Below are 11,148 nucleotides of genomic sequence, written 5' to 3'. Positions count from 1 at the left end.
TTGGCTTTAGTCATTCGATTTTTAAATAGCAACAATGAAATTCAGAATCAGCGTGGAATAGATGTATCAACTATCAATTGATATAGTTCTAGATAAAGATCTAAAAGTAGATATGAATATGATAGTTCTAAGAAAAAAATAATTCAACAACCTTTAATTAATATATAAATAGAAAAAGAAGAGAGTCATATAGCCTTGCAGGGTTACAGATTTGCGAAAGAAAAAACTGATGAAACAAATCTCAAATAAAGAAAAATAAACAAATAATCGAACGGTCAGAAATGACCAAAACCTTAATCAACGATAGTCCAGGTCATATCATTCTCAAAGATCCAATGGCAAACTTCAATCCGACCCGGACTCGAACCTAAAGCCAAAAACGCTCCATGACTAGGACTCCATGCTGACGTGTCAATATGACAGATGGCAACACCATGGTTAATCTTCTCTAGATTCTCCGGGTCAAGAATATCCGTTTCATAAACCCGTACCCGAGGTACCGAGTGGCAATAATACAATAAATACGGGTATAGACTCTGGTGACACGAAACCGCTCTCGTCAAATTTCCACCGTTGATTCCTTTGACTTTCCCGATCACGATCTTCTTCTTTGACCCGACGACATTCTCCGTCGTCCTCACCACCACGCCGCGTCCGAGCACGGACGTGGCGAAATCTATCATGTCCTCCGCCGATCCAACGCACCGTTTCGTCTCGCCGTGGCTTGGCAGTCTCTCGCATTCGGAAATCGCCGACGAGATTATCTCCGCCATCGACGAATTCTCTCCGGCGCCGAAGATCCTCCGTATCTTGCCTGTCTCGGGAGACGAAAACGGTAAATTCGAAACTATAGCTCGGGGTAAAAACGTCCTTTTAGGCATTTTATCCTTAATATCCGGCATTTGCATCGAAGTTCCTTCTTTTAGCATCGACTCTCGGAAGAATTTGCCCGTCTCAACCCATTTATTCACCGTTTTGCCACTTGAGGTCGCGTTATTAGAGTACCTCGCGAAAACGACGCCGTCTTTAGTGTACGCCTTGAAACTCGGTCCTTGGCCGTAGGTTTTGAAGCTGACGTTACCTCCGGTGTTGCCTTGGCCGTAACCGGTGAAGTTATCGGATCCCAAGTTGAACGATTTGCCGTAATTTACGAAATTGACCTTCTCGTTGTTTGAGTCTTTGGCGTAGGAAGAAAAAGAGTCTACTCCGATGTTGGATTGGTCTCTGTAGTTCTTAAACCCATAAACGGCGCCGTTTCCTTCCTCGCCGTATTTTTTGAAATCGTTCACCGGGAGATTCCCGTTTCCGCCGTAGCTAGTGAACGTGTCGTTAGCTCCGTTCTCGGTCTCTCCGTACCCGGTGAAACCCGATTTGAGTACGTTTGACCCGGATCCGTAACCCGAAAACCCGTTTGGAGCTCCGTTTCCGTTTTTGCTGTAGCTGGTGAAACTCTGAGCTCCGGTGTTTGCGTTTTCGGAGTACGCCGTGAAGGACTGTGATCGGCCGTTGGCTTTATCGGAGTAGGAAGTGAATCTTCCGTTGGGTTGGTTTGCGTTTGTGTGGTAGCTCGTGAAATCGCCAGAGCCTCCGGTGGATTCTGTGGCGTAAGTGGTGAAGCTCTGGTCAGCGACGTTGACATCTCCGGCGTAATTTGAAAACCCATCACCGTGTCCGGCGGAATCACGGCTGTAACGGCGGAATGAATCGACGGCGATGTTATCACCGCCGGAGTAGTTTTTGAACGAGTCGACTCCGGAGAGACGGTCGGAGCCGTAGTTAGTGAAGTTCTTGCGGCTGTAAACGACGAAGCTGACGTCATCGCCGTGCTTATCGGCTATAGAATGTGCGGCGAGCTCAGGGAAGCAGAAAAGCTTCGCGGCGGAGCAGAATTCAGAGGGTCGCGTGTGTAGCGCGTGGCGTGAAGCGAGTGAGGCGAAGCGCGTGGACTCCACTGCGGTCAAAGGAGAAGCCTTGGAGAGGAAAAAAGAAGGATTTGGTAAATCGCCATTGATACGTTTGTTCCAATAGCGAATCAATGAAGCTTTTGGTGTGAATGGATTCTCCGACGCCGTGATGTTTCCGGCGGTTTGCTTAGCTCCGGCGAAATACACCTACATTAACAGTAACGCAAATTGTTTATATTTAAATGGAATGTATGAAAAAAAGTTTAATGACATCAAAAGATTGAATCTTTCTTACATGAGAAGATGTTAAGAAGCAGAGGAAGAAAGCTGCTTCAATAATGTTCATCTTCTGTGGTGAGATAGTGGTTGAGAAGGAGAAATAATATGAAGAGAGAGTAATGTGACACTTCACTATGATTTCATGAAGTGAGTCCAAATTTAAGTTGAGTAATAAGCATTGTTTTCAAAGCTTTATTAGGTTTTTTAAAGAACAAAACTTTATTAGGTACTTCGAAAGAACGTAAATCTCTAGGTTTTCACTGTTTTCTCAACGGAAGTAGGTAAAAAAAAGTCAAAAAGAGGAACTGTATAATTCAAATTCAGGTAAAATATTGTAAGAAAGAAAGATTCTCAATAATAAGGCTGCATATAAAGTATACTAAAGATGAATCTCTCCCCAAAAGTTTACAAAAGATAAATATTAGTTGAGAGAGTAAAAAAGGAAAAGAAATAAAGCTGAGAGAGACTGCTTGTTGCTGAAGAAAGGGATAAACAAAAAAATGATAAATTTAAGATTGAAATAATAGTTTTTGTTTGTTTGTTTAGTCTTGTGTTTAGCGATACTGGAACTGAAAAATATGGAGACTTATCTACCAAGTATCTATGTATTCGTTTTTAGTAGCTCTTGAAATAAAATATTTATGGACTTGGGTCCCTGGCGTCCTGTACCCTGAGTTACAAAATAAACTAAATCTTCATTATGGAGTATTAAACTTATATACCTGGATAATATAAAATGATTTGTGTTTATAAGAAGAAACATAAAATGGTTTGTGGAGGCTAATATATAGGTGACTTTATAATTCTGTCTCCCACCAAATCAAAGATTCTTAAAATTAATTATTACTGTACCTTCTCATTTTTTTCGAAAGTACAGGATCCTATATAATGAGCTGGAGAATTAAGTCAATTACGAAAACAAATGCTACAAATAAATAAGAGGGGAAATAGTCAAATAAACTTAAACCATATTCTTTCTGTTTCAAAATATAAGTAGTTTAAATTTTTTTACACATATTAAAAAACTAATTTAATTTCTATTTTACACCTTACTAGATTTAAACTCGTGCATCCGCACGGGAAATTTATAGTTTTAATCTAATTTTATAATATAATTTATATTTATATATATATTATTGTTTTAATAAATAACACATTTATTTTTGTGTTTAGATAATTTTTTCTATTTACTTTTTCTATTAAATTTGATTATAATTATAAAAATATAATTTAAATCTGACCGTTTTATTAATCCAAAAAAAATATAATTCTAAAAACATAACTCTAATCCGTCTGTTCATATTACCATATAATATACAGATTTATTAATTTTAAATATTTATTTTTAAGATTAATTGATTATTAAAAAAAACTATATATACATATTGTTTATCATTTCTTTTATTATGAGAAATTTTATTTAAATTTGAATATTTAAATATGAACATAATATCCTATTTACTATTTTATAAAGATAATAACAACTACTTTTTGTAATTTTTATAATTAATATGATCTATATTTAAAAAAATCTAAACTAACTGAAATTCAAATTTGAATTTTCGCAATTATTTTTAAATATAAATTAAAATATTTTTTTTTCAGAAATAGTTAAAATAGGAAAATTAAATAAAAAAATTGTTTGGCAAGAGAAATAGTAAATATCCAAAAACAGAATAGTAGAAAACTAAACAAAAATCTGTTTGGACACAAAATACCATTCTGTTTTAATAGTATAGATTAATGTATCATATTGTGTTTGCATTAATTAATTAGCTGTCAAGGTAAGAATAAAAGTATAATTTTAAAAAACATTTGTATTGGAAACCAAAAACAACTTATATTTTCCTAAAATAACTTATATTTTGAAATAGAAGGAATATAAGAAAATAATTACTTATTTATTGTTAAAAAATATATGTATTCAATTAACAAAAAATAATATATATATATATATATATATATATATTGATCTACATAGATTGGATGTATCAGGGTGCAAGAAATGGATCATCAAATCCGAAGAAATGTGGTGGTGGCTAACGTGCGAGTCTGCGACCAATGTAACTTTTGTAAATTTATAGTTTATTTTCTCATTAATGACCATAGAATCCCGCGTTTTAGCACTTGGTGCGATGATGGGCTCTCCAATTTTTGTCGACAATAATATTCATATTTTTGTGGTTGAATAATATTTATATATTAAGATAAAAAAGTAATATATGTACATATTTCGATACAATATATTTGGTATCGGAAAGCTGATCAGACAAAAAAAAAAAAACAAACCCATCAACGGTCAATCGAATTTGGATACTTGTGAATCAAAACTGAGCAAAACTGCGCTTTTACAAAGCCAAAACACACACTTTCAAATGCAATAGACACAATCCCGCCATTTATAACTCAATTCAGCGTTTAAAACCAATAGCATGCGTTTATCCCTAAACGCTCCAACAACAATATGTTGCAATGAGAAAGATCAAAGCCTTTTGTTCTCTCGAACATTGCCCACAAGCACAAGACTAAATATCATTCAACTTTCAAACCCTAATACAAAGTAAATTGCACAAAAAGCTAAAAGAGTTTGGACTCCAGGAACTCCCAAGAGGGTGACTTGAAGAACTTAGAAGAAACCCTAATTAACTACGCATAGCAGTGATAGCACATGAGACGCGGTGATACCAAAACACGGTAGAGACGCAGTGATCGTTTAGCTGTCCGGTTCCAAGTTCAAGTCCAGTATCATCAACATAAACCGTTGATTTATTCACCTAGAAAGTAATTATGGCTGTACACGTATAAGTTCCCGTAATTTTCTTCTTTGTAAGTCATTATTGGAAAAAGCCCCATATTTTTAAAAATATTAAATACTAGCCCCTAATATTTTGATTATACAATGTACACCCAGAAGGCAGCATGCAAAATTGTTGTAAAATCTCCAATTTGACCAGCCTTGAGGTGATGATTCCGGTTTACAAAATGTATTGAGATTTGTTCTAATCATCATCTTAACCGGAAAAGAAATATACTTGGTCAATCAAGAAGTCAACTAGTCAACTTAGGTCTTTAACTAATGGGAGACAATTAAGTAAAATGGTTTTAAGAAGTTTAAATTAAATAAAATAGAAGAGTAATTTTTTTTTACTTAAGAAAACATATAACCTTTGTGTTTAATAGTTTTTTAGGTGTTTAAATTTAACTTTATTTTATCAAGACTAGGTGAATACCCGCATGTTACGTGCGGGTTTTTCTTTTCAAATTTTTCAAATTTTTTTTATATATTTTTATAAAAATTAATATAATCATCATTTATTACTTACTTACTTGTTAATATTTTATTCTAAAAATTATTAAATATTAATACATATTGAATATTATTTAATAATTTAAAGTTATATTAAGATTAATAAATTTCATTCAATATTTTTAATTAGTTATAACATAAATTTTTGTTTAACATTTACAGAAATATTAATTGATAGTCAATTAATTAAAAAATAAAATTAATATAATCATTATTTCATTTCTTATTTGTCAGTATTTTATTATAAATAATTTTTTAAAAATTAATTTAAAATACATCTTAAATATTATTAAGTAATCTACAATTATATAAAAATTAAATACATATCTATCAATATTTTTAATTAGTTATAACATAAATTTTTGTTTAACATTAATATAAATTTTAATTAAGAGTCAATTAATAAAATAAACTTTTTATATTCTTTAAATGTTTTAAAATTTAATATTAAAATTTATTAATTAAAATTTAAGGACAGATGTCAATCTATCCATGCTGATGTGTCAATCATATAGAGAAAGTTGAGCAATTTTTATATATAAGATTTGAAATTTGGGAATTCAAAATTTATACTTTCTGTAAATATAACTATTTTATTAACTGAGTTGAGAAAAGACTATTTCTTATGAATAATGACATCATTAATTAATTAATAGGAAAATCATTTTTGAGAAGGAACTTTTAAAATAGACGCTTTGAGTATATTTGGCCTTCTCAAAGAAGTCAAGAGCGACCAGTCTTCGTCTGTTGTTCTCAGTGATAGCGAATCAGCGATTCTCGAATTCGATTTCGCGATCAGATCCCGTTTCCGTACAATCCATGGCTGAATTTGCGAAGGAAGTTAACGGCAGCGATGCTCAGAATCTTCACTCGCTCCTCTCTTCTCCGGCGAGGGATTTCCTCGTTCGTAATGACGGCGAGCAGGTGAAATGGTTTTCTCTTCTCTATTCTGCGATTGACACGATTCTGCGTCGTATGTTTTGTTCTTCCATTTGCTATTCGTCGATTTCAACTTCTGTTGATTCTCGATTATGTGTCTGTGCCTGTTTCTCGATTTTTGTTTCTCGGTTATTCTGGTTGATGATTCCTGTTCATGAAGAAAATATAGGTAGATGATAGAGAGGTTCGTGTCCTTGTTTATATTATGTTAATGGCTTCCATCGATTGTTTATGTTCGCATATCTGCTAAGATTCTTTGAATTGGATTCTTTGTTCTACTAGAAGACCTCAGGGCTCATAGAAACGATTGCACTTGTGAGCTATTTGCTTGGACCTTCTTCTCTGGATGATTTGACTTCAGTCTTGTTCACAGGGTTTATGTTGTCCCTTGGCTTCCTCTAGATTTTGGATTGGCAAAAACTCAGGACTTTCGTGCCTTTTTGATCTTTTGGATTCTTGTGGATTATCTTCACTTAACTGCAAGTGTTACGTAGAGTTTGACTATATGCATTTTTTCCGATGTTCAGGTGAAAATTGACAGCTTGAAAGGGAAGAAGATTGGATTGTACTTCTCAGCTGCGTGGTGCGGACCATGTCAGCGTTTCACTCCACAGTTAATGGAAGTGTACAACGAACTCTCTCCAAAAGTTGGTTTTGAGGTTATCTTTGTGTCAGGCGATGAGGATGAAGAATCCTTTAGAGATTATTTCACTAAGATGCCATGGCTCGCTGTTCCTTTTACTGATTCAGAAACACGTGACCGCTTGGATCAGTTGTTTAAAGTTAAGGGAATTCCGTACTTGGTGATGGTAGACGATCATGGTAATCTTCTGAATGAGAATGGGATCGGTGTCATTCGAAGCTACGGAGCTGATGCTTATCCTTTCACACCAGAGAGAATGAAGGAGATAAAAGAGGAAGAAGACAGAGCTCGGAGAGAACAGACCTTGAAATCAGTCTTGGTGACTCCTTCACGGGACTTTGTGATTTCACGAGACGGTAACAAGGTACACTCTTAGTTGTAGAGTATGAGATTAGATTCCTTGTTGCTAAGAGGAAGATTATCTATAGAAGAGTTCCTGCACTAGTTGCTCAATGCAAACCTGTTTATTTTTTTGGCTTTGTTGCGTTAATGAGACCGATTGATTGCTTATTCACTAGGTACCCGTCTCAGAACTCGAAGGGAAAACCATCGGTCTTCTATTCTCGGTGGCCACTTACCGTCGATGCATGGAGTTTACTCCAAAGCTTATTGAGGTTTATAACAAGCTGAAGGAGAATGGGGAGGATTTCGAGATTGTGCTGATTTCTCTTGAAGACGATGAGGAGTCTTTTAAGCAGGACTTTGAGACCAAGCCATGGCTAGCATTGCCATTCAATGACAAAAGCTCATCGAAATTGGCTAGGCACTTCATGCTGTCAACGCTACCAACACTGGTCATTCTCGGACCCGATGGAAAAATCCGCCACTCGAATGTCGCTGAAGCTATTGATGACTATGGAGTTCTTGCGTATCCGTTCGCTCCAGAGAAGTTTGAAGAACTCAAGGCGATAGAGAAGGCAAAGACAGATGCTCAAACGCTCGAGTCGCTCCTTGTCTCGGGTGATCTCAACTACGTTCTCGGAAAAGATGGGGCTAAGGTAAAGCCCTCTCTCTACCCTCTTAATCTTCTAAAACATTGTTTCTTCGATGTTGATCTGAACAAGTCTTGGCTTTATTTGTCAGGTGCTTGTGTCTGATCTGGTGGGGAAGAACATTCTTTTGTACTTCTCAGCTCACTGGTGTCCTCCTTGTCGCGCTTTTACACCGAAGCTTGTTGAAGTATACAAGCAGATAAAAGAGCGGGATGAAGCGTTTGAGTTGATCTTCATCTCCAGTGACCGAGACCAAGAATCATTTGATGAGTACTACTCGCAGATGCCGTGGCTGGCTCTTCCATTTGGTGATCCTCGGAAAACATCTTTAGCAAGAACCTTTAAAGTCGGTGGCATCCCAATGCTAGCAGCTGTGGGACCATCTGGGAAAACCGTAACAAAAGAAGCAAGGGACCTTGTTGGAGCCCATGGAGCTGATGCTTACCCTTTTACTGAGGAACGTTTGAAGGAGATTGAAGCTAAGTACAATGGGATGGCGAAAGAGTGGCCTACAAAGGTGAAACATGCTCTTCATGAAGATCACGAGCTAGAACTGACTCGTGTTCAGGTTTACATGTGTGATAAGTGTAATGAAGAAGGGAAAATCTGGTCTTACCATTGTGAAGAGTGCGACTTTGATCTTCATGCCAAGTGTGCTTTGAAAGAGGAGGCGAACACAACCGGTGATGATGCTGTGAAAGAAAATGGCGGCGAGTCCAAAGATGGTTGGGTTTGTGACGGTAACGTGTGCACCAAGGCCTCATAGATTAGCTTCAGGCGCAGTTATATGTATGCAGAGCTATTTTTCCTTTCCATGTATAACTGATAGAGTGAGAAAGTGTGGCTATAGCCTATAGTATGATAAAACCTTGGAGATGAACTCTGTTAATTTGAACTAGTGGCAAAATGATCTTTCCTGTATAATCATATAGATAGCTTCAGGCGCAGTTATATGTATGCAGAGCTAATTTCCTTTCCCTGTATAATAGATAAGACCAAGCCATTGCTAGCATTGCCATTCAATAGCAAAGGCTTAAATAGGCTGGCACTTCATGTTGGTCATTTTTGGGCACTCGAATTTTGCATCCATTGGTATCCAAAGCTATTTCCACTCCCTGTCTAATTGATAAGAGTGAGAAAATGTGGCTACATTCTGATAAAACCTTGGAGATGAATTCTGTTGATCTAAAGTAATCACAAAAGATTTTTTTTTTATTAACTTTGATCTTTGTATTAACAAGTAGGAGTTGTCTGCAATAATACACTGTCACACTCAAATGACTCGATGTTTATACATATGTAGAGAGCGACAGAGACAGAAAGAAAGCTTTCTGATCTCAGATCGTATTTTCGTCTTTCTGGTTCCAATGGCTAAACACCTACGCCGAGGAAGCTAAAGGCAGCGATGCTCATGATCTCCAGTGGCATTTAAATACGCTGCAAAGAAGGAAGAATAACAAACTGCTAAAATTATGAAAAATTCATATCGAAATAACATTTTTTAAGCTTCAAATGTAAAGGCCCAGCCTGCTCTAAAATATGTTAACCCATATGTGTTATACAAACACAAATGAAGGCGGATCTATGATGTTGTGGGCAACAATATCCAGTTTAACGATGCAAATTATGTATTTTTCAGAACTTACCAATGATAAATCTGTTAATGATCTGTTGATTACAGGACAACCACGTTCATGAACTTCCTCTTGGCGAATGCAAGCCACCATTTGTTAGGTGTCCCATTAGCTCTATACGCCACGCTCAGTAGCCTCCCACTCGTCTCCTCTCGAACTTGCTTCAGGTAGTTCCTAAAAAGATCTGACATTTGAAACCAGCAGAACAGGAGTGCTCAATAGTTACCAGGAGGTAGTGTATAATTCTGGTAAAAATCCCAGTAGTGCAAGCTAAGTGAAGATCAAAGTAGCTCAAAACAGACCCATAAGGAAAAAGGCCCTATAAACTGAAAAAGAAAAACAGAGTAACCACGAAGAGTTGTTTTGAATGTACCTGCTTCTTCCTGGGATGGAGGAAGAGAAAATAGACCAGGAAAAGGAAAGCCAGTTTCTCCAGGAACAGGGATATCTTCTAAACCCAAGTTGATAATCGCCTTAGTTCCTACGGCCAATGTTCTACACCCTTCGAGCCTCTTTAACGCCACATTTATGTAGAACGTCAAGTAAATGAGCAGCTTATCAGCAGGACTTTTGATATCAAAGTTTGTGAAGAAGACATTAGCACGAAAGAACGTGATTGCCTCGTCCACTATATCCGTTCTGTCTACACATATAAACAACTTATATAAAACGTCTTTTTTTCGTTCTGCACATTCGTAAAAGTCACATGTATGCTTACCTTGTTCTGAAACAGGAGCAGGACCCTTTATATGGCTCTTGAGAGGAAGCAAAGGACAACCACATGCCTTTGTTATCCCTTCTTCATCAACAAAACTCGAGTGATATACCTGAATTAAGCGTTTAACCATGAAGATTAAGGAGCAAAACAGTAACAATTATAAGAGATTCAACTAGTGACTCCATGGAACCAAATCAAAGTTTGTAGTCATAATCAGTGAAGTAAGCAATCTCAATGAAAGACCAAAACCCAGAAGATTCATTCAATCGAATCTAACCAATCACTCTTCATACACAACATTACAGCAACGATTAATGTTAACTGAAGATCCGTACCATTTTGTTCCTAACTCGAACAACGAACCGAAGACGGGATGGGGAACAATCGAATCAAAGCTGAGAGAACGCAGATCTACTGCGATGAAATGGAGATCATGAGGATATCAGAATCGATCGATTGAGTATAAGATGTAGAAAAAAGAAAAGCTTTACTTGTAAGAAAATTCTGAATTGGTAGACGAGATCAGATCAATAGACTACCGGAGGTATTTCTCCGGATAACTCTCACGTATCTTACGCCGGCGAAAGATGTACGGTGAAGAAATTGGCGGCGAAGTAGCGGCGGTCGGAGATGTCGCTGGTCGGCGGAAGAAAGCGTAAATCGACGAAGTTGGAATGGAATGAAAAAAAAAAAAATCAAACCGAAGAAGACAGGCAGGTATGTTTGACACGT

The 11,148-nt window shown here is 36.6% G+C and overlaps 3 protein-coding genes across 6 annotated transcripts; 1 reads left to right on the top strand and 2 right to left on the bottom strand.

The window, feature by feature from the left end:
- Positions 1–188: 188 nt before the first annotated feature.
- LOC18009614 (polygalacturonase 1 beta-like protein 2) lies at positions 189–2,299 on the bottom strand. Its single transcript, XM_006392107.2, has 2 exons — positions 2,200–2,299; positions 189–2,111 (listed from the first exon to the last, which is right to left on the bottom strand). Exons 1-2 carry the CDS (start codon positions 2,248–2,250, stop codon positions 294–296), a joined length of 1,869 nt encoding a protein of 622 aa, XP_006392169.1. The 5' UTR covers positions 2,251–2,299; the 3' UTR covers positions 189–293.
- A 3,917-nt stretch (positions 2,300–6,216) lies between these two features.
- On the top strand, positions 6,217–8,985 carry LOC18009588 (probable nucleoredoxin 1). The gene is made up of 4 exons (XM_006392106.2): positions 6,217–6,414; positions 6,957–7,436; positions 7,591–8,070; positions 8,156–8,985. The coding sequence occupies exons 1-4, from the start codon at positions 6,310–6,312 to the stop codon at positions 8,828–8,830; spliced, it is 1,740 nt and encodes a 579-aa protein (XP_006392168.1). The 5' UTR covers positions 6,217–6,309; the 3' UTR covers positions 8,831–8,985.
- Positions 8,986–9,239: 254 nt separating this feature from the next.
- On the bottom strand, positions 9,240–11,148 carry LOC18009580 (actin-related protein 2/3 complex subunit 3). 4 transcript variants are annotated; one of them, XM_024148246.1, is made up of 6 exons: positions 10,908–11,148; positions 10,752–10,830; positions 10,417–10,525; positions 10,072–10,341; positions 9,711–9,882; positions 9,240–9,501 (listed from the first exon to the last, which is right to left on the bottom strand). In XM_024148246.1, exons 2-5 carry the CDS (start codon positions 10,752–10,754, stop codon positions 9,740–9,742), a joined length of 525 nt encoding a protein of 174 aa, XP_024004014.1. In that variant the 5' UTR covers positions 10,755–10,830; positions 10,908–11,148; the 3' UTR covers positions 9,240–9,501; positions 9,711–9,739. The 4 variants fall into 4 exon arrangements, with proteins under 4 accessions (XP_024004014.1, XP_024004010.1, XP_024004025.1 ...); XM_024148242.1 differs by having other exon boundaries at positions 10,956–11,146; XM_024148257.1 differs by having other exon boundaries at positions 10,752–10,827; positions 10,956–11,146.

This window comes from Eutrema salsugineum, unplaced genomic scaffold (assembly GCF_000478725.1).
Source record: "Eutrema salsugineum unplaced genomic scaffold, Eutsalg1_0 scaffold_8, whole genome shotgun sequence".
NCBI lineage: Eukaryota > Viridiplantae > Streptophyta > Magnoliopsida > Brassicales > Brassicaceae > Eutrema > Eutrema salsugineum.
This window is presented reverse-complemented; position numbering and strand designations above follow the sequence as displayed.